The 27,400-nt window shown below is 43.1% G+C and overlaps 1 protein-coding gene and 1 long non-coding RNA gene across 2 annotated transcripts in view; both read left to right on the top strand.

Moving 5' to 3' along the window:
• LOC141134361 (uncharacterized) overlaps positions 1-26,404 on the top strand; it is a 46,032-nt gene extending 19,628 nt beyond the window's left edge. The window contains exons 3-4 of the mRNA XM_073623929.1: positions 2,367-2,461; positions 24,810-26,404. Coding sequence (XP_073480030.1) covers positions 2,367-2,461; positions 24,810-26,404 — 1,690 coding nt within the window. The remainder of the gene's footprint in view (positions 1-2,366; positions 2,462-24,809) is intronic.
• Positions 7,037-7,872, top strand: LOC141133690 (uncharacterized). The gene is made up of 3 exons (XR_012243111.1): positions 7,037-7,487; positions 7,568-7,648; positions 7,744-7,872. It is a non-coding gene; the product is annotated as an uncharacterized lncRNA (long non-coding RNA).
• Positions 26,405-27,400: the final 996 nt, after the last annotated feature.

Consider the following 27,400-nt stretch of genomic DNA (forward strand, 5'->3'; position numbering starts at 1 on the left):
ACAGATATACTAAACTAATGCAAGAATTTGCCACCATTGTAATCATAATACACGCCCTGGATCTTAGATCAAATGGTTTAGAAGGGCCAATAAGAGAGCTTTTGGATAAGCCAGCCAACTCGCTATAAAAGGGTTACAGCAGCCATATTGACAACGTGCTCTATCAGTGATAGGGAAAGCATAGGGATTTTTAATGACAATGTGTATGGGGGAGAGATCAGTGCAGTGCTTTTAGGCACTGGCTTACCTGTAAGGCCCCTTTTACACTGACGGACTGATCGGGTCCGTATGCCAGTTTTTCAGGAGGACCCAATCGGACCATCCATAGCTCTCTATAGAGTATCCATACTGTCCATGACACCTGCCAGCATCCGATTCAGTCCGCTAAAAACAGACGGATGGGGATCAGCAGGCTTCAGCTCGCTGTCTGCTGAAAACAGGTGTAGCAAGGTCCAGAGGCCTAATGGTGACCTCCAGAGCTAGGGACAGCTTACATCCTTCTGTGTAGAGTGGGTTACGAGGCATGGTGGGTGTAATGCAAGGTAGATTCATGGGCGCCGTCATTTCTTGAATGCAAATAGATTTATTGTCTCTTAAACAAAACTGTGGGAGAGAGGGTTTAGGGCCAGGACACCCTTTAGTAATTGGTCTGTTAATTAGCAGACTCTAATGCCCCGTACACACGTTCGGACATTGATCGGACATTCCGACAACAAAATCCTAGGATTTTTTTCCGATGGATGTTGGCTCAAACTTGTCTTGCATACACACGGTCACAAAAAGTTGTCGGAAAATCCGATCGTTCTAAATGCGGTGACGTAAAACACGTACGTCAGGACTATAAACGGGGCAGTGGCCAATAGCTTTCATCTCTTTATTTATTCTGAGCATGCGTGGCACTTTGTCCGTCGGATTTGTGTACATACGATCGGAATTTCCGACAACAAAAAAATTTTTTATATCCTGCTCTTAAACTTTGTGTGTCGGAAAATCCGATGGAAAATGTGTGATGGAGCCCACACACGGTCGGAATTTCCGACAACAAGGTCCTATCACACATTTTCCGTCGGAAAATCCGACCGTGTGTATGGGGCATAAGACTTCTATAGGTGGACAGCCATGCAGGGAAATGCACCCAGCCAGACACCACATCTGCATGTGTAGACACTCCGTCTCTTATAGCAACGATCTTGAACAGTTTCTAACAAAGGTTGCAATGAATTCTTTACTTCCTCCACAATCTCCTATTGTCGATCTTCACTGAACTGAGGTCACAGTCTCTCTCACTAGACTTTCTGATCCACTGCCACTGGATCTCGAGAGCTCATCCAATCTTCTCTCTCTCTTTATCTTCCTCAAGCGTCACCCCCGCTTCCTTGCTGGGTCCCTATCTTGGCATCCAAGATACTCCTCAAGCATCACCCCACTGGCCTGCTCGGTCCCTGGCTTGACACACAAGGCTGCTCTGCATGCATCAACTCCACTGGCTGGGTCCCTGGCTTGACACCTGCTGAAGTTTCCCAATTCTTCACTGTCCCCAGTTGGTCAGAATACTGCTTTGGTACTTGCTTCAGCTACTCAAGGTGGTCCCTGGTAATAAGGTGGATGGTCCCTTAGTGGCGACAACTTCCCCTCTACCTCCGACCACGATAGGTTCTCTGGCCGGCAGAACCGTAATTTCTGGTTGGGCTGCAAGCCGCAATCCCAACCCTGCGCTGCTCTCTTGCTTCTGGATAGGTCTAGCAGTCAGATGTCCACGGGATAGTCCTCAGGCTTTGGCATGGCAGCTCGGAGCAGCACAACACACGTCCACCCAGACAGCAGTCCAGCTGTCACAGAACTCCGATCACTTGACCTCACCCAAATAAATAGGCTCTCCCAGCAGGCCAAGGGACTCAAGAAGATCCCTGCCCATTGGCTGAGATACCCCATATATTCCTAATCTGTTCTTGCAATGCCCTTGTCTTATCTAATGCCACCAGATACCCGGCCATCTGGTGATAGAAGAGAGAAGCAGCAAATCCAGAATTAGGGTGGAATCAACTGATCCACTATCAATTGGTCAAGGCGACTATACCTGGCAGGCAAATTTACTAGCAGCCCTGCCTAAACATCAGGGTGCTACATGGGTCACAAGAGTGCAGAACGGACTGCGCTCCTGTGATCCACATGAGGAGTACAACCAAAAGAGCTTTCCCCGTACTTCTCCTTTAAAGCTTATATGAGATTTTAGTGGTTGGGTTTCCACCACTTACATCACTTCAACAATCTATGCTTGAATTCTTTAAATTGCGGTTCTGGGTAGTGATGGATGCATTTGCCCGCATTTGATTTGCTAAGGATTTTGTGAATCTTCTTGTTATCAGGGGGAATTCTGCCACCAACAAGAAATGCAGCAAAAATGTTCTAATTAAGCCATGGAAAAAGGATGTGCTGAACATGACCAAAAACCTTTATGGAAGTACTTTAATGGAAATACACAGGACATGTGTAGTGGTGCCTTGAAAAAGTATTTACACCCCTTACAATTTTCCACATTTTGTCATGTTACAAACAAAAATGGAAATATTTTATTGGGATTTCATGTGATAGACCAACACAAAGTGGCACATAATTGTGAAGTGAATGGAAAATAATAAATGTTTTTAATTTTTTTTTTTACAAATAAATATCTGAAAAGTGTGGTGTGCGTTTGTATTCAGCCCCCTTTACTCCGATACCCTTAACTAATATCTAGTGGAACCAATTGCCTTCAGAAGTCACCTAATTAGTAAATAGAGTCCACCTGTGTGTAATTTAATCTCAGTATAAATACAGCTGTTCTGTGAAGCCCTCAGAGATTTGTTAGCGGACCTTAGTGAACAAACAGCATCATGAAGGTCAAGGAACACACCAGACAGGTCAGGGATAAAGTTATGGAGAAGTTTAAAGCAGGGTTAGGTTATAAAAAATATCCCAAGCTTTGAACATCTCACGGAGCACTGGTCAATCCATCATCCGAAAATGGAAAGAGTATGGGACAACTGCAAACCTACCAAGACATGGCCGTCCACCTAAACTGACAGGCCGGGCAAGGGGAGCATTCATCAGAGAAGCAGCCAAGAGGCCCATGGTAAATTGAACTTTTTGGCCTAAAAGCAAAACACTATATGTGGTGGAAAACTAACACTGCACATCACCCTGAACACACCATCCCCACCGTGAAACATGGTGGTGGCAGCATCATGTTGTGAGGATGCTTTTCTTCAGGAGAGACGGGTAAGCTGGTCAGATGTGATAGGAAGATGGATGGAGCCAAATACAGGGCAATCTTAGAAGTAAAACTGTTATGCCGCGTACACACGGTCGGACTTTTCGTCTACAAAAGTCCAACGGACGCTGACGGACTAAAGCTGGCTGGTAATCCGATCGTGTGTGGGCTTCTCCGGACTTTCAACGGACTTTTTTAGCCTCAAATCCGACGGACTTTAGATTTGAAGCATGCTTCAAATCTTTACGTCGTAACTACGACGGGCCCCGAAGTCCGCTCGTCTGTATGCTAGTCCGACGGACAAAAAAACGACGCATGCTCATAAGCAAAAACTAAACGGAAGCACTCGGTCTAGTAAAACTAGTGTTCGTATTGTAGGTAGCACATTCATCACGCTGCAAAATCTGTGATCGTTGAATGCAGCGCATTTTATTTCTTCTTTACGAAGGCTCTAAAGAACGAAGGTGTTTTGCTGTTCATAATCAGAGTTCTCCCAAACTGATTTCTGGATTCTTTTTCTCTTTGATCTCATGAATGATATAGTATGCATTTTAAAAACAATGTTTCCATACTAATAATACTTTTTCCCCTTTTTTTTTTTTTTTTTTTAGGTTTGTAAAGTTACCACAAAGAACCCATTATTCTGTTTTTTTTTTATAGTGATTATTTTTTAGTTTTTAGATAAAGTTAACCCAAAGCACCGTTTTTGGTTATGTAAATTTTTTTATTTTCAAGACTTACCACTTGAACATTATTAACATTAGTAATGTATTTTTGGTGTGTTTTTTCCAAACTCAATGAGATTGTTGTCCCTTGTTAATTTAACATTGTGTGTAAAATCAATGATTTCAAAGAAAACACATAAAGTCTTTTGCTAAACTCAAAAAAGATCCATTTATTCATGGTCAAAATAAAATAAAGAGGAAGTCAACGCTGGAAAAAGTCGGTGTACCAGAAAATTGGGATCTTGCGGAGTCCATATAAGAGGGAGCACAATCTGGTCCAAGAATCCCAGAGATCAACAGCACCAGCAGATGATCTAGATGTCCCCAGACTGTGGTCCTACAACAGCCTGCGTCTTCTGTCAGACCAGACTGAACCCAGGTCATCATTTTCTTCTCTGCCCTGCAGCCTTTCCTCCACGCTGCCCTGCAGCCTTCCCTGCAGCCTTCCCTGTAGCCTTCTTTTGAGGCTGTGGCTCTGGTGTTTCAGTTGTGGCAGGAGGAGGAGGAGGAGGAGGAGGGGGGCTGCCTCATGTAGTTGGGTGTTTTGTGTTAGCGTGCCCTGCAGCCCCTTATGGATTGTTTCCCCAAATAGGCGCTCACAAATGAGGCGCTGCTCCCAATCCATCTGAAGAAGCCTGCTGGCTAAGTAGCAGCCATAGGATTCTTCCGCTTCGGGGGGGCTCCTTAAAAAACGGGTGGCCTCTTGCATGAGGCGCAGGGATGCGTCCTGTGTGACCATCCCCTTCCTGGCCCTTTTTTTGGGAAGGTGGAGGGGAGGCACTTGGGATTCGGTCAGGCTCCTACTGGGCCCAGCCACCTCACTTGGCCCAGCCACCTCACTGGGAGCAGCCACCTCACTGGGAGCAGCCACCTCACTGGGAGCAGCCACCTCCTGCCTGACACTGGGCCCAGCCTCCTCCAGGATGATGGTGAATCCGGCCTCCTCCAGGCTGTCCATGGGCCCGGTCTCCTCCTGCCTGCCACTTTCCCCACATTCCTCCTGGATGGACTCATCCTGTGTATAAAAAAAGGACAATAGTTTGAGTATATTTTTTTGGGTTCATCAATGACACACAGTTTGCTTCTCATGAATAGCAAATTCAATGTGAATACATCTCTTTAATAAAAGAGTCTAATCAGACACCCTAATTATTTCAAGCAGGTGCCAAACATATTTAGCCACTACTGTCAATTGATATGTATACACAATTTTGAGTGCAAAATTATTTTAGACAATTATAACATCCAGTTAACATCATTAATATTAGTACAGTAAATATTTGTTAAAATAATTTACCTGACTCCAGATGGTCATATCTGGTTCATCCAGGATGGAAGACCCAGCTTGCTCCTCATCAGCCTCTGCTGGGGTGGAGGGAAGGGTGGAGGGAAGGGTGGAGGGAAGGGTTGAAAGTGATGGCCTGGCTTCATTCTGGTCATCCAGAAAACGGAGTTGATTGTAGTACCACAGCCTGGGTACATAAACATCATCTGCTGATGCTCCTGATCTCCTTGATTCCTGGATCTTCTTATGCTCCCTCTTATACATGTTCCTCAAGACCCCAATTTTCTTGAGCAATGTCTCCATTGTTGCTTCCGGGATGGTCGCCTGGACAAAGGACAGAAGTCTCTCCAGCGTTGACTTCCTCACATGCTTTGCATAATACTGAGGGTGTTTCACCTCCCACAAATTCCTCATCTCTCGATATTTCGAAATAAAAGCTGTAAGGAACTCTGGATCCTTAAATAGGGGATTCATTATATCTGGAAAAGATGAAGTCACAAGACAAAAAACACTTTTATTATAGGTTTCGGCTAACCCCTCATCATCTTCTCCCTATGTAGGCCTCATCAATCTATCAAGCCATATAGGCCGCTTGCTACAAAGTCATGACCATAAAACCCAAAAAATATATATCTAAAATTACCTTCGTTTTGTAACGTCCTGGTCCACTATCACCTACCACAGAACGTACGTACGACACGTGCGCAAGGCTCTTTATACACTACGCATGTGTGAAACTCCGCCTGCGTCGCCCGCCCCTGACGTTCGAAATTAACTCATGTTCTCCGCCCCCTAATTCGACGCACAGAACGTACGTACGACACGTGCGCAAGGCTCTTTATACACTACGCATGTGTGAAACTCCGCCTGCGTCGCCCGCCCCTGACGTTCGAAATTAACTCATGTTCTCCGCCCCCTAATTCGACGCACAGAACGTACGTACGACACGTGCGCAAGGCCCCTCTTTATACACTACGCATGTGTGAAACTCCGCCTGCGTCGCCCGCCCCTGACGTTCGATTTTAACTCATGTTCTCCGCCCATTTTTTGTTACGGCGCGTAGTGGAGTTAAAGAATGGTGGAGACACCTGAAATGTTGACGACCTCAGGTAGTGGAGACAGCCCGGAGGCTGGAACGTCAACGAAATCTATGAGGCCTAGATTTAAGGCCTCTAATATGAGTTTTAAAGAGATGGTGGAGATGGTGGCCATTCTTCACAAAGACGACTATGATGGCAATTATGGGCCGTACGCACGGCCAAATTTGCGCAAGGCCAAAATAATGGCGAAGGTCGTGGAGACTTTGCAGGCATCTTTTGGGGTCCAGCGCTCCAAAGATCAATTGAGAAAAAGATGGTCTGACCTGAAACTCAGGGAGCCGGATCAATACCGACGTATCCGGAAAGTTCTTAAAAAAAGTAAGTACTTGTCGTGTTTTTCTCTTGTGTTTATTACCTTGTATACTGCTCCATGTGCTTTTCCTTCCTATACGATTTTTTGTTCATCGTTTTAAACGATCTTTTAATAAACCTCGTTACATATCCATATATATATCTATATATATCTATATCTATCTATCTATATATATATATATATATATATATATAGATATAGATATATCTATATAGATATAGATATATCTATCTATATATATCTATATATAGATAGATATATCTATATATAGGTATATATATATAGATATATATAGATATATATATATATATATATATATAGATATAGATATAGAGAGAGAGAGAGAGAGAGAGAGAAATATATAGAGAGAGAGAAATATAGAGATAGGTAGATAGATAGATATAGAAATGTAAAACATTCTTTTTGAATATTTGAAGTTATCTTAATTTTTTTGCTTTACATTTAGTTAGATATTTAGAGATTTTGTTCCAGATATAGAGAGAGATCAAAAGATTATTAACTATATTTTGAGATATTGATATCTATCTATCCGATATGTCTTTATAATTTTAAATATTGAGGTAAAATAGGAACTCTACACAAACCACTTCACTACAAATGTTGGAAAATTACTATGTCCTAAAATATCTGTGTGCTAATTAGATTAATAATTTTTTGTTTCACATAGGGGAAAAATCACTCAGCCAACAACCAGAAGACAGTCCACCCCAAGCAAAACATGATTGGGCAATCAGCCCAAGTCCCATTGAGGATGTGGAGGAAGGAGAGGTGGGCGACATGGGCACCCCACCAGGTGAGTGTCTGACACACCAGCTTACGGTAATCTATGCATGGCTGCCTTTTGTTTAATTTAATTTGTCTACTCTATTTTAGGGGATCTGGTTGTGCTTCATTCAAGCAACAGTGCCACCCCCGAGGATGTGGAGGAATTAGGCTACATGGGCACCCCACCAGGTCAGTGTCTGAGACAACAGCTTTATTATGGTAAGGTAAAAACTATGTATGTGTGCATATTTCTAAAGACATTTTTTGGTTTCATTCCACTTTAGGTACAACAACAAGAAGTGACTATTTCACCTCTGAAAGTGCCCAACGGCTAATTGGTCAAATAATGGCCTGGAATAAAGACATTGATGAAATGCGTAATCGGCTGGATCGTATGCAGCAGGAAATGAAGGACATGATTGATGTTTTGGGTCGAATCTAAATGCCCTTTTTTAAACCCTAAAACATCAATCATGTCCTTCATTTCCTGTTTTGCTGACCCCATTCTGGGCCTTCTCTTTCTTTTTTTGGCAGAACATAAATGGCTGTTTAACCTAATGTCAAAAAGGAGGGCTGTTTCTCGTATATACCTCAAAAATCCACAAAAAAATAAAACTTGATTTTCTAAAAAACACAAAAAAAAAAAAAAAAAGTGATTTTAAAAAACCAAAAAAAAAAAAAAATTGATTTTAAAAAACCAAAAAAAAATAAAAAAATTAATTTTAAAAAACCAAAAAAATAAAAAAATTGATTTTAAAAAACCCAAAAAAAAATAAAAAAATTTATTTTAAAAAACCAAAAAAATAAAAAAATTGATTTTAAAAAACCAAAAAAAATAAAAAAAATTAATTTTAAAAAACCAAAAAAATAAAAAAATTGATTTTAAAAAACCAAAAAAAATAAAAAAAATTAATTTTAAAAAACCAAAAAAATAAAAAAATTGATTTTAAAAAACCAAAAAAAAATAAAAAAATTAATTTTAAAAAACCAAAAAAAATAAAAAAATTAATTTTAAAAAACCAAAAAAATAAAAAACTTGATTAAAAAACCAAAAACAAATAAAAAAACTTGATTTGCAAAAACCAAAAAAAAACTAAAAAAACTTGATTAAAAAAAAAATAAATAAAAAAAACTTGCTTTTAAAAAAACAAAAAAAAACAAAACTTGATTTTCCAAAAAAAAAAAAGCCTGTTTGCGAAAATCAAAAAGCCAAAAATATTTTTTTGTGGATTAGGTAGAAATATTTAAATATAATTATATTTTGCTACATTATTAAGATATCATTATATTTTTGTCTATGAACATTTTATACTAAATGCAGAACTGAATGCATAACAACCATTAATAAAAACATCTCCTTATAGGATTTTAAAAAATGTGTGGTTTGTTATTTCAAGGCTCAGTATCAGTTTGGTTATAATTGTAAAAAAGTTGTTTACAGTGGCAATGGAGCTTATTTAGACATTTTTAAAATTCAAATACAGTTGGCACTACAACTGCTCGACCATAACCTAGGAGACAGCCCAAAAGAAAGGCAAGCAATAAATATAATGCCAGATTTCAGCAATATTTTTTTTATTGTAAAAAATTATATATCCTGGCCCATTGCAATGGCCCCCCTACCCATAAAATAATTAACATATTGCTGTCTAACTTGACGGGAATTTTGGGGGGCCAAGCCAGTACGGACAGTATCCAGGCCTGTAAGGTTGGCTTCTATTTGTCCGGCCTCAGGCCCAACTGTGCCTATATAATTGGTAGAATGCTTGTTTAAAAAGTTGTGCAGAATGCAGCACGATAAAATGATAAAATTAAGTTTGTATTCCGCCAAATTAATGGCTGTTTGAAACAGGCGGAACCGGCTGGCCAGAATTCCAAACGCATTCTCAACCACTCTTCTAGCTCTGGCCAGCCGGTAATTAAAAACCCTCCTCTCCGGGGTGAGGGTTCTTTGGGGGAATGGCCTCATGAGGTGCTTGCTGAGAGCGAAGGCTTCATCGGCAATGAAGACAAAGGGGAGTCCTTCCACGTTATCCTCATCAGGTGGCAATCCCAGGCCACCACTCTGGAGACGCTGGCAGAACTCCGTCTGGGCAAATACTCCTCCATCCGACATCCAGCCATTCTTCCCCACGTCCACATATAAAAAATCATAGTGTGCCGACACCACCGCCATTAAAACAATACTGTGGAACCCCTTATAATTAAAATAATATGACCCCGAATGGGGTGGTGGCACAATGTGGACATGTTTCCCATCTATAGCCCCTCCACAATTGGGAAAGTCCCAACGGCTGGCAAAATGGGATGCCACAGTCTGCCATTCCTGTGGCGTTGAAGGAAACTGGGAAATCAAACAAGAAAACCAAAATCAATTAATTTGGAAGCTAACATTGCAAGAAAATTAGACAATTAAAAACATTATTCCCCAGCATCAGTATAACATTCAATAATTTAATTCTTCTGGAATAACTAATATGGAAAGGCACACTTATCAGATTGCTCACCCCCTCTGATGGAACATTGATTACATTTTAGGGGGTTGTGAAATCCCTAAAAAAAATTACTTTTAGGACACGCAGGAATTTAGGGACTAAAAAGGCTACAAGACTGCAGTTGTCGCACTCTGCAGGTGCAGTTGCTAACCAGCTTACAGTAAATGAGGTAATGTAAAAAGGCATTCATGTTGCAAGGAGTACACAATCACAGGCAAGGGCAATTAATGAAAACACTTTGAGGCTTGCATATGATTTGATGATGGAAATCAGCAGAGCTTCTGCTCATTTACTAAAGCACTGGAACAAATGCACTTGTAGAGTGCACATGCATTTTGCAAACTGCAACATATATTTGCTTTAGACAAATCAACACCACAGAACATTCAAGCAAATTTTAACGAGGGTGGGGGTGGGGGGGTTGTGAAATCTAGATAATTGCTCATTAGCAGCACACTATTTGGAGTGAGTTTAGGTGGGGGGGGGGGTGGGGGGGTTGTGAAATCTAGATAATTGCTCATTAGCAGCACACTATTTGGAGTGAGTTTAGGTGGGGGGGGTGGGGGGGTTGTGAAATCTAGATAATTGCTCATTAGCAGCACACTATTTGGAGTGAGTTTAGGTGGGGGGGGTGGGGGGGTTGTGAAATCTAGATAATTGCTCATTAGCAGCACACTATTTGGAGTGAGTTTAGGTGGGGGGGGGTGGGGGGGTTGTGAAATCTAGATAATTGCTAATTATAAGCACACTAAATACACTCCAACAAAATACATTCAAAATGAGTAGACTAGGTGGATATGTTCCCATCACTTCATGCTGGGAAGGTTATTGAAGGAAAATATACATGCATGACAAAAAATAACAGGAAAAAATTCCAGCATGTGTGAGGATAAAAAGGGGACATTCACACTATATTGCAATGATGGTAAGTAGTGTTTGAAGCAAGAAATACATTACATTATCAAAGATTACATAAAAGAACATGTGATGCTAATAAAAGAAAAATATCTTACCTTAATATAGTCCTTCTGCAGGACCTGTATGATGGCAGAACAGGTCTCTGGGATAATGATCCCCAGAGCCTGGGGGGAGATGCCTGTCGAGAACTTAAGGTCCTGCAGGCTTCTCCCTGTGGCCAAATACCGCAAGGTAGCGACCAGCCTCTGCTCCGGAGTGATGGCTTGCCTCATGCAGGTATCCTGCCTGCTGATATAGGGGGTCAGCAAAGCCAACAAACGGTCAAAAACGGGGTCCGTCATCCGGAGAAAGTTCCTGAAATCCTCAGGATTATTCTCACGGATCTCACGGAGCAAAGGCATGTGACAGAACTGGTCACGCTGAAGCAACCAATTCTTGGTCCATGAACTCCTCCTCGCCCTGTTCATGGACTGGTCTTGGGCTGAAGAATAAACTACAGCACCAAGCACATACAATGCACGAGCTCTACGACGAGTACGTACAGGTAACATGGCTTCAAAACGGTCGGCTGGTCAGAACGCACTAAACAGAACGCACTGAAGAACAGCAAGGCCTGTGAAGAACGACCTGAAAATCAGGAACGAGCGGCCAATAAAACAAAGATTTCTCAATGCCAACTGACCAAACGCACTGAAAAGCAGATACAAACCTCACAAGCACAGACTGAACAACAGTTAAAACGAACTGAAAAATACGAGTCTCACAAGCGCGAATCGTCTCTCACCAAACTTCTATTAACACGAGATAAACACGAGATTAGCAGAAGGAGCCCAAAGGGTGTCGTACGGGCTACTGAACTTCCGTTTTATAGTCTCGTCGGACTTGGTGTACGTCACCGCGTACTAAGCTGTCGTACTTTTGTGTGGTCGTGTGTGTGCAAGTCCGTTCGTAAGAAAGTCTGCCGCAAGTCCGCCGAAGGTACGTCGGAAGTATGTCGGACAGGCTGTCGGACTTTTGTAGGTGAAACGTCCGACCGTGTGTACGCGGCATTAGAGTCTACAAAAGACTTGAGACTTGGGTGGAAGTTCACCTTCCAGCAGTTCAACAACCCTAAACAAACAGCCAGAGCTACAATGGAATGGTTTAGATCAAAGCATATTCATGTGTTAGAATGGCCCAATCACAGTCCAGACCTAAATCCAATTGAGAATCTGTGGCAAGACTTGAAAATTGCTGTTACTTAGTTACATAGTGGGTGAGGTTGAAAAAAGACACAAGTCCATCAAGTCCAACCTATGTGTGTGATTATATGTCAGTATTACATTGTATATCCCTGTATGTTGTGGTTATTCAGGTGCTTATCTAATAGTTATTTGAAACTATCAATGCCCCCCGCTGAGACCACCGCCTGTTGAAGGGAATTCCACATCCTTGCCGCTCTTACAGTAAAGAACCCTCTACGTAGTTTAAGGTTAAACCTCTTTTCTTCTAATTTTATTGAGTGGCCACGAGTCTTATTAAACTCTCTTCTGCGAAAAAGTTTTCTCCCTATTGTGGGGTCACCAGTACAGTATTTGTAAATTGAAATCATATCCCCTCTCAAGCGTCTCTTCTCCAGAGAGAATAAGTTCAGCGCTCTCAACCTTTCCCCATAACTAAGATCCTCCAGACCCTTTATTAGCTTTGTTGCCCTTCTTTGTACTCGCTCCATTTCCAGTACACCCTTCCTGAGGACTGGTGCCCAGAACTGGGCAGCATACTCCAGGTGCGGCCGGACCAGAGTCTTGTAGAGTGGGAGAATTATCATTTTATCTCTGGAGTTGATCCCCTTTTTAATACATGCCAATATTCTGTTTGCTTTGTTAGCAGCAGCTTGGCATTGCCTGCCATTGCTGAGCCTATCATCTACTAGGACCCCCAGGTCCTTTTCCATCCTAGATTCCCCCAGAGGTTCTCCCCCCAGTGTATAGATTGCATTCAGATTTTTGCCACCCAAATGCATTATTTTACATTTTTCTACATTAAACCTCATTTTCCATGTAGTTGCCCACCCCATTAATTTGTTCAGATCTTTTTGCAAGGTTTCTACATCCTGTGGAGAAGTTATTGCCCTGCTTAGCTTATTATCATCTGCAAATACAGAGATTGAACTGTTTATCCCATCCTCCACGTAGTTTATAAACAATTTAATCAGGATTGGTCCCAGCACAGAACCCTGGGGAACCCCACTACCCACCCCTGACCATTCCGAGTACTCCCCATTTATCACCACCCTCTGAACTCGCCCTTGTAGCCAGTTTTCAACCCATGTACTCACCCTATGGTCCATGCCAACGCACCTTATTTTGTACAGCAAACGTTTATGGGGAACTGTGTCAAATGCTTTTGCAAAATCCAGATACACCACGTCTACGGGCCTTCCTTTATCTAGATGGCAACTCACCTCCTCATAGAAGGTTAGTAGATTGGTTTGGCAAGAAGGATTCTTCATGAATCCATGCTGATTACTGCTAATGATGCCGTTCTCATTACTAAAATCTTGTATATAGTCCCTTATCATCCCCTCCAAGAGTTTACATACTATTGATGTTAGGCTAACTGGTCTGTAATTCTTAGGGATGTATTTTGGGCCCTTTTTAAATATTGGTGCTAAATTGGCTTTTCTCCAATCAGCTGGTACCATTCCAGGCAGTAGACTGTCAGTAAAAATTAGGAACAATGGTCGGGCAATCACTTGACTGAGTTCCCTAAGTACCCTCGGATGCAAGCCATCTGGTCCCGGTTATTTATTAATGTTAAGTTTCTCACGTCTAATTTTAATTATGTCCTCTGTTAACCATGGAGGTTCTTCCTGTGAGAAGATAAACATTGCAGTTTTCGTTACTGAAGCCCCTCGATTCCCTCGTGAAGACTGAGGAGAAAAATAAATTCAATACCTTCGCCATCTCCCCATCCTTTGTAACCAGATGTCCTTCCTCATTCTTTATGGAGCCAATATGGTCTGTCCTCCCTTTTTTACTGTTTACATACTTAAAGAATTTCTTGGGTTTTTTTTTGCTCTCCTCCGCTGTGTGATCAGAGATTATGGGGCCACACAGTATACACACACACAGTATACACACACACAGTATACAATCACACAGTATACACATACATGTACACACAGTATACAATCACATAGTATACACATATATGTACACACAGTATACACAGATAAGTTTCTATTGGCTGAGAAGGTACTGGAGAGGTGGGGCAGCTATAATCTTGGGATTTTTAGACCAAAAGGATGTCGGTAAGGGACATTTCAGAGACAAATGTAAAAAAAACCACAGATTTTTACATACTGTCCCTGGTTTACTGAGGCTGGCAACCCTGATGGCACCCCTAGTGACCCGGGGCCCTCGGGCAGTGCCCAAGTGGCCGAATGGTCAGTCCACCCTTGGTTACAAGCAAACTATCCACACACTGCACTTTTTGTGCGATCCTCCTACAAAGGAAACACATACTCTTTGGAACAACATGATAGCGCTGACTATTTAAAAGTTTGGCCCTTTGGACATTTCTCCCTTCTCTAAATGTGAGAAAATTACAGTGTAAATGAATGTTTGTTTCTGTATCTGCCTGTAGGCTATGCCATGGATCTCAGACTGATCAGTGAGGACGGACGTCCATAGTGTGTATGTTCTAGCCAGAATCTAGGCTAACAACACTAAGGTTTCCTGCTGTCTCATTGCAACTTGACACCCAACACTGACCAATGCTGCATGATCCGTAAATACTGAGAGGATAACCGGGGAGGAGATTCCGCAAAATCCCTGTCTGTTCCATGGGGCAAATAAAACAACAAAACAATACAAGAAAAGCCTGGTCCCTTTCCTTCTGAACGCAGCGAAGGGACTTATCCCAAAAAAATGGTTGTACTCTGGGAAGCCAACCATAAGAGAATGGCTTCAAAGAAAAGAACATATTAGTAATATGGAATATCTACGTAGCAGAGATGAGGGACGAGAAGAAAGCCATAATATATCATGGGAGAAATGGAACGTCTTTAAGGCATCAGAGAAATTTGTCCAGGGAATGATAGAAATAGATTGAAGATAAGGAAGTAAGGGAAATGAGGGGTAGGGGAAAGGGATTCGAAATAAAGTAGATGTAAGTTAAACTATTTTAAAAGGATTTTGTATGTTATATATGAAATTTTTTTTTTAAAATAAAGATTAAATAATAAAAAAAAATGATGGGCGCGTGTGAGGGGTGGATAGCAACAGAAGGGGGCGTGTTCAGTAATGATGGATAAGATGGGGGTGGAATTTGACACGAAACTCAAACACATCTCCTAAACAAAGATATCTCTGCTATTCTTCCTACACTTGTTAAGGGGAAAACTTGTAGGAAGAATAGCAGAGATATATTTGTTTAGGAAATGTGTTTGAGTTTCGTGACAAATTCTGCCCCCATCTTAACAGCACTGCCGATCATTACAAAATACGCCCCCTTCTGTTGCCATCCGCCCCTCACACGCTCCCATGATGAATACATCTGCCCCTTGCAGAGTTGCACAAGCAGGGCTTTTTTTCTCAAACAATAGGTGCTGGAACTTAACCACGACCCCCCAAAACCCTTCCAAATCACATCAAATTGTGGGTGTGGTCAGTCAAATTTCACAAACAGTAGGAGGGTCTTAAAGGGGCATTAAATACCAGGATTGCATTGCATACAGAGTGCAGAGTTCCGGGGGGTTACACACAGAGTGCAGAGCTGTCACTTGTAAACACAGAAACCAGACTTCTGTGTTTACAAGTGATTGTGGTGAGCAGGCACCAAAGGGTCTGATCCAGAAGTGGTGGAACTGAGTTCCACCAAGTTCCCCCTGAAAAAAAAGCCCTGTCGCACGAGCATCGGGAGCGTGTGGCACAATGACGCTTTTTGTGCGCAGGCGCTGTGAACAGCTGTTCCTTAATTACGGTGCTCGGACACTTTCGGCAGCTCCGTACTGCGCAAGCGCTGTGCCTGCGCAGTACAGGGCGGGCATTATTCAACGGGGGGCATTTCTCGCCACAACAATGGCAACGTTGTCCTATGTTTTGACCTGCCTTGCGCAGCCCGCACTACTATATCTGTCCAATTTTGATATATAATAAAGTTCATAATTGTAGGTAAGACGGCTGTTCGCCTTACTCCCCTCCTCCCTGTTGAACTCCTTGGGGTCTCTTCCCCACTTTGTATCTTCATAATCCTTCATGTTCAGGAGTTTTCGGGATAGGCGCCACCTAAATCGGGAAGTTGGCATACCTATTAGTGCTGACCAACGCATTGGTCCAGCACTCCTGATCCTACGATACCCAACCTGGTGTTTTATTATTTGTTACACTCTCTAGATGTACAAAGCTGGTAGAGACATCCCCTCAGCTGTAATTGCAGAGAAAGGCATTTCTGCAAAGTATTGACTCAGGGGGGCGCCATACAAATTCCCCCCACACTTTTCATATATTTATTTGTAAAAAAAAAAATTGAAAACCATTTATCCTTTTCCTTCCACTTCACAATTATGTGCCACTTTGTGTTGGTCTATCACATAAAACCCCAATAAAATACATTTACATTTTTGGTTGTAACATGACAAAATCGGGAAAATTTCAAGGGGCATGAATACTTTTTAAGGCACTGTATGTCCTGTCTCTCTGACAGTAGATGGCAATTTTACTCTTTTTTTTCTTTATTTTTTCAATAGCCGGGTGCTGGCAATTGTAACTGTGAGTCATATTAAATGGGATTTTATTTTTTTCTTTAGAAATGTCATTTTATCTGTATATGCTTCAGATGCGCCACTTTACAGGCACATTAAGGGGACCCCACAGGCACTAAATTTAAAGGAATTTTTCATTTTTATTGTTGTACTTTAAGCATCATTAAAATCACTGCTCCTGAAAAAAACTATTGTTTTCAAAAAAATTTTTTTTATTGATACCTGTCCCCCAGGGCAGTACCCAGACCCCCATACCCCTTATGGCCAATTACTTGCATATTCTGTAAGCCTCTAAAATGTGCATTTTTGATTCTTCCTGTTCGGTTCCCATAGACTTCAATGGGGTTTGCTGTTCGGGTTAGAACATTTCCCCTGTTCAGCCCCTCCCTACTCCTCACCAGTGCCCATCAGTGCCTCCTCAGCAGTGCTGCCTCATCAATGCCCCATCACTGCTGCATATCAGTGCAGTCTGATAGTGCCCATCAGTGCAGTCTATTAGTGCCCGTCAGTGCAGTCTATTAGTGCCCATCAGTGCAGCCTATTAGTGCCCATCAGTCCAGTCTATTAGTTCCCATCAGTGCAGTCTATTATTGCCCATCAGTGCAGTCTATTAGTGCCCATCAGTGCAGTCTATTAGTGCCCATCAATCCAGTCTATTAGTGCCCATCAGTGCAGTCTATTATTGCCCATCAGTGCAGTCTATTAGTGCCCATCAGTGCAGTCTATTAGTGCCCATCAGTGCAGTCTATTAGTGCCCATCAGTGCAGTCTATTAGTGCCCATCAGTGCAGTCTATTAGTGCCCATCAGTCCAGTCTATTAGTGCCCATCAATCCAGTCTATTAGTGCCCATCAGTGCAGTCTATTAGTGCCCATCAGTGCAGTCTATTAGTGCCCATCAGTCCAGTCTATTAGTGCCCGTCAGTCCAGTCTATTAGTGCCCGTCAGTCCAGTCTATTAGTGCCCATCAGTCCAGTCTATTAGTGCCCGTCAGTCCAGTCTATTAGTGCCCATCAGTGCAGTCTATTAGTGCTCGTCAGTGCAGTCTATTAGTGCCCATCTGCCCAGTCTATTGGTGCCCATCAGTGCAGTCTATTAGTGCCCATCAGTGCAGTCTATTAGTGCCCATCAGTGCAGTCTATTAGTGCTCGTCAGTGCAGTCTATTAGTGCCCATCTGCCCAGTCTATTGGTGCCCATCAGTGCAGTCTATTAGTGCCCATCAGTGCAGTCTATTAGTGCCCATCAGTGCAGTCTATTAGTGCCCGTGAGTCCAGTCTATTAGTGCCCGTGAGTCCAGTCTATTAGTGCCCGTCAGTCCAGTCTTTTAGTGCCCATCAGTGCAGTCTATTAGTGCTCGTCAGTGCAGTCTATTAGTGCCCATCAGTGCAGTCTATTAGTGCCCGTCAGTGCAGTCTATTAGTGCCCGTCAGTGCAGTCTATTAGTGCCCGTCAGTGCAGTCTATTAGTGCCCATCAGTCCAGTCTATTAGTGCCCATCAGTGCAGTCTATTAGTACCCATCAGTGCAGTCTATTAGTGCCCATCAGTGCAGTCTATTAGTGCCCATCAGTGCAGTCTATTAGTGCCCATCAGTGCAGTCTATTAGTGCCCGTCAGTGCAGTCTATTAGTGCCCGCCAGTCCAGTCTATTAGTGCCCATCAGTCCAGTCTATTAGTGCCCATTAGTGCAGTCTATTAGTGCCCATCAGTGCAGTCTATTAGTGCCCGTCAGTGCAGTCTATTAGTGCCCATCAGTGCAGTCTATTAGTGCCCATCAGTGCAGTCTATTAGTGCCCATCAGTGCAGTCTATTAGTGCTTGTCAGTGCAGTCTATTAGTGCCCATCAGTGAAGCTTCATCACTGCACATCGGTGAAGAAGAAAATTACTTATTTTCAAACTTTTATAACAGAAACAAGGAAAAAGTTTGCTTTTTTCCCCCAAATTTTTGGTCTTCTTTTTGTTTGTTTAGCAAAAAATAAAAAACCCAGTAGTGATTAAATACAACCAAAAAAAGCTCTATCCGTCTCAAAAATCGATAAAAATTGCATATGGGTAAAGTGTTGCATGACCGCACAATTGTCATTCAACGCGAGACAGCGCTGAAAGCTGAAAATTGGCCTGGGCAGGAAGGGGGTTTAAGTACCCGGTAGGCAAGTGGTTAACAAAAAGTACAGCTCACAAACTGGTGAGACGGTAGGTTTAAATCAGAGGTACACAAAACTATTACTGATAGAATTATTGGAATAAAAAAAAAAAATGTTCACTTCACCAGGGGAAAATAAAGAAATAAAGGCCTGTGAAAAGAAAACGAATGCAGCCGCCACATCTAAGGACTGGAAAGCTGCAATATATTATATTTGTGTTCTTGGGTTTAGATACACTTTAAATAAAATGCATCACTTTCAGTGTGGGAATTCTTATTGACTGATGAATGGGTTGGGATGAGAGATAGGGTGACCTTCAGCCTCTTTTTACCATCCACCATATAAGAGATTAGATACATGTACAGATTGTCATATCAGGATCCTAACACAGAGAAACGAAACTCGAAACTGTACGGAAAGATACAAGAAAAAAGAAATGTGAATTCCCCAATCTCACTTTCCTCCTATACTTGAATTATTAGACACGAGACCAAGCAGGAAAATCCCGAATAATATAAAATTCATTTGTTTCTGAAGTAACCACCCAAATACTTTCAGGTTTGGAAGACTCAGAAATCCGTCCAAAAATGTCATTGGATAGATTATCCACAGGGAATCCGGGGGGACAATGCACACACCTTGGTATGAAAGATAATTGTCCACCTCAATTTTCATAATTGCAAAAATTCATTCAGATCATTCCTGTGCCAGAGGAACGAGATCCAGGGATGAGGCCTCCTATGGTTTTGAGGCAAACCCTGAACATTCACAGTTCATAGATACACTAAACTAATGCAAGAATTGACTGATGAGTAACCATCCAAATACTTCCAGGCAAGGAGAGCTTTCATCAGAGAAGCAGACAAGAGGTCCATGGTAACTCTGGAGGAGCTGCAGATATCCACAGCTCAGGTGGGAGAATCTGTCCACAGGACAACTATTAGTCGTGCTCTCCACAAATCCGGCCTTTGTGGAAGAGTGACAAGAAGAAAGACATTGTTGAAAAAAAGCCATAAGAAGTCCCATTTGCAGTTGAGACCAAAATTGAACTTTTTGGCCTAAAAGCAAAACGCTATATGTGGTGGAAAAGGAACACTGCACATCACCCTGAACACACCATCCCCACCGTGAAACATGGTGGTGGCAGCATCATGTTGTGGGGGATGCTTTTCTTCAGCAGGGACAGTAAGGCTGGTCAGAGTTGATGGGAAGATGGATGGAGGTATACATTAGAGGTATACATTCCTAATGCGGTTTCACACTATGTGGCTTATTGGTTTTTTATTCGTCTACTTGATCCCATATTGGCTAGTCATTGATGTGACATCTGTGAGGCTGTAACAAAACCCATTGGAGGCTCTTGATTCTGAGCAGGGGACCTTTTGAATACACACATGCACTTGACTCTTTTTGTCCTAAAGAGTCCATTTGCTCAGGTAACAGTTTTATTGTACACCCGGAGGTTGAGGACATGAGGTGTCGTTCTCTGCAGCACTAGCCACTTGCTGACTGCCTAACTGTAAATGTACGTCATTAATTTGACGTTAAATACTCGCCATAGTTGCCATAACCATGTTATCTCCTTTTCAGTCAGGCGGTCGGCTTTCAGATAAAAGTGGTCCCAGCGGCAGGGTCACTTTTATAGGCAGTGGAAGAGGTGCCCATCCCGCCGCTTCCCGGTAGTTTCCGCACTTACCAGAGCCGTCAGTAAGCCCAGAACTTATCAGGTGCGGCCGATGGCTAGGCAGGAAGTCGAGTGAGGGCAAGATGCCCCCCACTCAGCTCTATTCTCTTGGAGGACCAAAGGCTTTTAAAGGTAAATGAGAGATCTGGGGTCTTTTTGATGAACGAGGCAGTAAGATGGAGCCCAAATGGGAACGTACTCAGTGGCGTCTCCAGCTTTCATATTTAGGGGTGGGCACATGGGGGGACAGGGACAAAAGTAAGGGGGCCAACTATAAAATGCAATTATATATATCCTGGGGCCCTTCACTTCTGTTTCGGGGCCCTTTATTACGACCCCACAACGGGACCCTTTCACATGTTCTGCAGTGAGACCCCTTCCTACTGTATTGGGGCCCCCAAGGTGGCAGAAAACAAGAGATATGTCACCAGCACACCAGAAAAATATAAGGGTCCAAAGTAGTGGGAGAATTACCAGGGTTACACTTGTGACTGGGCCCTGGTGTTCTGTCACTGTGGGGTTCCCCAGACTCCTCTTGCCATCCCGTTCCTGCTATTGACAGCGATGGTCTGGCATCTGTCCTTTGGCAGCGGCGGCAGTCTATTAGAACCTAGTGCTGGTGACATTATGGGTATATGCAGGGGAAGGCTGGCACTATTGGTTGTAGAGAGCTGAGCCCCCAGCTGGTCACCTAGCAGCAGTAATGCTGTATAACCTTCTCTGTTGACATACCGATCGGGCTGTGATCCAGGTGATGTTCCCAGTCAGATCTAATAAACACAGTATTTATTAGAATCAAGAGTACAATCACATATATATCTACAGTGTGTGTGTGTGTGTGTATATATATATATCTCAACCATATGTTCAGCAGCCATGTGGGCTCCATGCCTGTAAGGTGTGGGCTTTGATCAATACAACCACTATCATATTTAACATTAGATTTGACTAGGAGCATCACGTGGATTGCATTCTGATCAGCATATCAGCTAAGCATGAAAAGACAGGAAAATTAGGGCTTTATAGGTGCAAAATAAATTGTCAGAATATCAAATATATTATATAAAAATTATTTTATTTTGAGGAGCAAAATAGGAATTTATAGATTAAAAGAGGGGGGAAAAGGGGAGGAGATACACAGATGGCAAGTACAATAGATTACAATTTCAACAACGCAGCAGTATATGATGAACTTCCCAACATGTTTCGCCCATATGTCGGGCTTCCTCAGGGGATGCTTTCCGTTTGCAATATACAGTGCCTTCTATATCTCCTAGAAAAGGAACCAAAAACTGCGGGGACGGCTAGATGTTTTGCTGCATCAAACGAACCATGCGCTAAAGGTGACCATAGATGGCAGACAAAGACCAAATGGATAGGTTCTGCAGCTGGCTTAATACCAAGGGCCACACACCTCCGGATACTGTAGTTACTCTTATGCCCCGTACACACGGTCGGATTTTCCGATGGAAAATGTGTGATGGGACCTTGTTGTCGGAAATTCCGACCATGTGTAGGCTCCATCACACATTTTCCATCGGAATTTCCGACACACAAAGTTTGAGAGCTTGATATAAAATTTTCCGACAACAAAATCCGCCCCGTTTTTACGTCACTGCGTTCAGAACGATCAGATTTTCAGACAACTTTGTGTGACCGTGTGTATGCAAGACAAGTTTGAGCCAACATCCGTCTGAAAAAAATCCATGGATTTTGTTGTCGGAATGTCCGATCAATGTCCGACCGTGTGTACAGGTCGTAAGGCTATCTGGATCGAGTATAACAGCGTGCTTGTGTCCCTTAGTTCCCGCAGCCATGTCAGCTAAGCAACCTGCAGGGAGCTCAACTGTCTACAACCATTAGAGATGGGCTTGGGTGTGTTTGAAATTCCATGTGCTTGATCCCGCCGGGAAGCCGACACTGCACAGCGCTAATCACAGACAGTCTGACATTTCCTGATCTGTGCAGCTGCGGACTGGGAATTGTCTCACTGCCTGTGATAAGCGGTGTGCAGTGTCGGCTTCCTGATGGGCTCAGGCAGGTGGGAGTTTGAACACACCAGAGCCCATTTCTAAAAATCAATTGTGCTGACCCTCCTGTGCATGAGCCCATCAGCCCCCATAAAGTAACCAGCACCGGGTCCTAATGCGCTGCCGCTGCTGTCATGGAGACAGGGACCAGCGCTGTCAATAGCTGGGACAGGACAGCAACTCTGGTTGTTTGGCCACTGGTCCACAATGGGAGGATTCCCCCATCCACCTATAATGTGTAGATGGGGGAATTGGATCTTTTTTGTTTATCATTCAACTTAATAGTTGAATGAAAGAAGTGATCAATGTATGGGCTGCCTAAGTGCTAAGGCCAGCCATCCAAAGTTTAAATCTCGGCTGGTTCAGCTGGAACTGTCTGACATTTGAACCATTAATGGGCAGGCTGAATGTACCAAGTTGATCGATCGACTTGGGTACAAGCAGCCTGCTGGATACGCTATAGCTGCTAGTGATGATCACTGTTTGTCGGGAGAATACAATTGGTCAGTGGAAGGGATTCCCCTGTTACCACTGTCTTTGTTGATGGGGGAATCATGCACATTTCTTTCCTGCAATCTGCAGTCACCTCACCAATTTCAGAACTTACAGGCTGATTCTCCTGTCATACGGATGGGAGAAATCAGTCTGTTTTATTCACTGTCTCTGTGATAATGGGAGGCTTGCCCCCCCCCCCCTTGCTGGTGGAGTCCTTCCTGCAACTCCCTCTCCTCCCTGCCAATGAGGATGCAGGGAGAGGGAGCAGATCGGGCGGCCGTGGCTGTGTGAGCGGCTCTCGCATTATGCATTGCACAGTGTCAGTGAGCAGATGGAGGGGGAGAAATTCCCCGCAGGAGCTGCCAGGGACGCCCTGTCTCTCAGGAGAGCCCGTGTCCGACCCCAGCAAGATGCGGGACACCCAGCTATATATACAAACTGTGTTTTAATTGGGGGAGCACATAGTGGGGCACAGTATAATTTTGGGGGGGGGGTCATGGCCCCCTGTGGCCCCCCTTAGTGATGCCACTGAACGTACTCCCTACTGGGTTGAACAACAACCTCTCCCTTCAACTCCAGTGTATGATGTAATCTCAGAGGGACCTAACCCTGTCAAGAAACGTCTCCATTGCAGCCTGCTAAGGCCCTGTGTGCTAAGTTGCGACTGTTTCGCCAAACTAGCAGGAGATAATGAGGAATATGAAGATTGTGAGGAATATGATTGATGCTGTGGATGTCCCACCTATGCAAGAAGTCTCTGTTAAATGGTACCTGCCTTCTCTCTTGCTTAAGCCTCTGGCCTCTCTTGATCTGGAAGCAGGAAGCCCCAATACAGCGACTACGGATAGTCCAGATGCGCCCAATTGACCTCCATCCACCTGTGGATTGAAGAGGATAACCTTCAACCTGACTCCCAAAGGACACTGTTGCTTGTTGGCCTTTGCAGTCTAACCACGGGCAGCTTTCTGCAAGATACTCTGATTATGTTGTTTGAACTTATACTGTTATGCTTTAATTATGTTTGCAATTCTTTTTTGCTCCTTACTGTGTTGCAATGCAGAGGACAGCATCTGTCAAGGGGAGAGGGAAGTGTAGGCAGGTGCAGTCTATTTTCTCTACTGCATTGCAGGAGGAGAGAATGTCAAGAGGAACATGGCTCCTCTAAGGTTTCCTGGGTCACTGGGGAAGCTATCTTATCGAATGCTGCTGCCACCATGTGAGTCTAGCAGCCATCTTGGTTCAGACAAAGCCTATTTAAGCTCCCATGCTTGGCGTGCATTTTGCATGTGGGCAGTGTAGGGACAGGTCACCCATCTGACAGGGACAGTGACTAGCACCAGAGAGAGTCTCTAGTTGAGTAGGGAAAGGACAGGCACACATCATCCTGGAGATCTCCTCATTTGGACTTGGACCGACCAGGCTGCATTCCGCCCCTCAAGACAGATGCTGTTGGCACATCTAGACCTGCTCTGCTACACATTGCTGATATTGCCGCAAGTGTTTCCGGTCAGGTGCCTTCCCGCCAGGTTTGTTGTGAATTACTGGATTCTTCATTAATACAAGTTCTGTTCTCTGCAATCAGACTGCACCTCCCCACACACCTTTCTCCTGACTTCATTTAGAGTGCCACATTTCTTCTCTATACTAATCTTTCTCTCTCTTCTAATGTTAGAAGGTGTGATTATCTTTACTACTGCAACAAAAACCTCCCTCTTCTGTACTCTGATCGCTGATCAAATATTATAGATATGGCCCAGCCACACCCTATGTAGGAGGATGCGACCAACCCAACTGCATACTTCCCCAGTGTCTGAGACCTTCATTGCCATTTTTCTCCTCAGTGATGGCGTCTGCTGATCTGAGAGCTGAGCTGGAATGTTCCTTCTGTATGAACATTTATACAGATCCTGTAATGCTGAGATGTGGACACAACTTCTGCCGGGTCTGTATTGATCGTGTGCTGGATACACAGGGGGGGTCTGGAGGATATTCCTGTCCTGAATGCAGAGAGAAGTTTCAGGATCGTCCTGCACTGCAGAGGAACATAACACTACATAACATAGTGGAAAATTTCCTGTCCGCTCAACCATATCGGGAGGAGTCCGGGGTCTTCTGTACTTACTGTGTGGACTCTCCTGTACCTGCTGTTAGATCCTGTCTGCACTGTGAGGTTTCTCTGTGTGATAAACACCTGAGAGTCCACAAAAAGTCCCCAGAACACATCTTAACTGACCCCATCTTGTCCATGGAAAGCAGGAAATGCTCCGTCCATAAGAAGATCCTGGAGTATTACTGCACTGAGGATGATACCTGTATCTGTGTGTCTTGCTGTATGATTGGAGGACATAAAGGACATGAGATGGAGTCACTGGATGAGGCTTCTGAGAAGAAGAAGGAGACACTGAGGAATGTTCTGCAGAAACTTCTGTTTAAGAGAGAGGAGACGGAGGAAAGAGTCCAGAGTGTGCAGGAACACAGGAGGAAAGTAGAAGAAGAAGCAGCTGGTGACACTGAGAGAGTCACTGGGGTTTTTATAGAGTTTAGGAGACGCCTGGAAGACCTGGAGAAGAGAGTCCTGAGGGACATCTCTGGGCGGGCAGAGCGGATCTCCATCTCTGTTGCCAATTTCATCCGGGATCTGGAAATAAAAAAGGAGGAGCTGTCCAGGAAGATGCGTCACATTGAGGAGCTGTGTAGCATAACGGATCCACTGACTGTCTTACAGGAATCAGACACAGGTGACTTGTGTGATACTGAGGATGGAGATAATGAGGACAGAGAGAGACATGAGGAACTCCTCCATGATGGAGGGGGTCTGGATGTGGCGGGGGTCTTACACACAGGTTTATCTGATATAATAACAGAGGTAAATGTATACTTCCCTATACAGGGACCTGCAGACATATTACTGGATGTAAACACAGCTCATGATTATCTACATATATCAGATGACAGGAAAATGGCATCCAGATCAAATATAGACCAGAATCGTCCAGAAACACCAGAGAGATTTCAGCGTTATACTCAGGTGTTGAGCAGTCAGAGTTTCTCCTCAGGTAGACATTACTGGCAAGTGGATGTCAGAGGATCAGGGAGCTGGAGAGTCGGGATGTGTTACCCCAGTATAGACAGGAGAGGAGAGCGGTCATGGATTGGGGATAATAACAAGTCCTGGGGTTTGGTTAGGTCTGGTAATCAGTATTGGGTAAAACACGGCAATGAACACACCCCCTTACCCACCAATATCCCCAGTAATAGAGTCGGGATATATCTGGATTATGAAGTCGGGCGGATCTCCTTTTATGATCTGTGTGACCCGATCCGACATCTCCACACCTTCACCACCACCTTCACTGAGCCCCTCCATGCTGGGTTATATGTATTGGAAGGTTGTTTAAAGATATGTGGGGAGGGGGGGGGGGGTCGGGAGATGTGAGAACTCCTCCCAGAGGGTGATGATGTCATAAAGAAAAGAGATGGGACTGATGGAATATTTAGCCAATGGATAAAGCAGTGGATGGGACTTTAGTTGGTGTCCTTCAGGGTTTTCCACTTTAAATAAATATAAGTGAGATTTCTCCTTCCTCCCTCTGTCACTGATCACTATGATTGGGTAGAATATCTTTCAAATTACTGAACTAACATGTTCCTATTGGTCATTGAGGAGGGGTGTGGCATCTATCTATCTATCTATCTATCTATCTATCTATCTATCTATCTATCTATCTATCTATCTATCTATCTATCTATCTATCTATCTATCTATCTATCTATCTATCTATCTATCTAGATTATAATGTGTAGATGGTCTCATTCCATATTATTAATACATTCACAATGAGTTTGTTCCATTGATTATTTATTGTATGAATAAATATAAATGAATAATAGATCTACAAATGAATAATAGATCTACAAATAGAAAGAGATTAAAATTGATGTAAAAATCTCAGAGGAAACATATGAAGAAATTATCCCGAGATTTACTAGTGAAAGCAAAAATGGGATTTATCACTAATATAATAATATTACTATAATAATGTATGATTACTAGAACTGGAAGGTATCCCCAATATAATGTGTCCCCATAGAATGGATCACCAATAGAATTCTATTGGATCACTTTTATAATGGATCCTAATATAATGTGTCCCCATAGAATGGATCACCAATAGAATTCTATTGGATCACTTTTATAATGGATCCTAATATAATGTATCATTGTGATGGTGTATCTTATAATTACTAGATGTGTCCTGGTGATGGGAGGAGAATTAGGAAAGGAGATGTTAATGTGAATAAAGTTTTTCTCTATTGTACATGTGAAGTGTTGGTGATATAACAGAAATAATAAAATGTAAATTTATTGATGAATGATGTGTGATTTTTGTGGTGGTGATCAGTGTGGGGGTGTCAGTGAGTGGGGGTGCAG

Source organism: Aquarana catesbeiana, linkage group LG03 (genome assembly GCF_042186555.1).
Source record: "Aquarana catesbeiana isolate 2022-GZ linkage group LG03, ASM4218655v1, whole genome shotgun sequence".
NCBI classification, from domain to species: domain Eukaryota; kingdom Metazoa; phylum Chordata; class Amphibia; order Anura; family Ranidae; genus Aquarana; species Aquarana catesbeiana.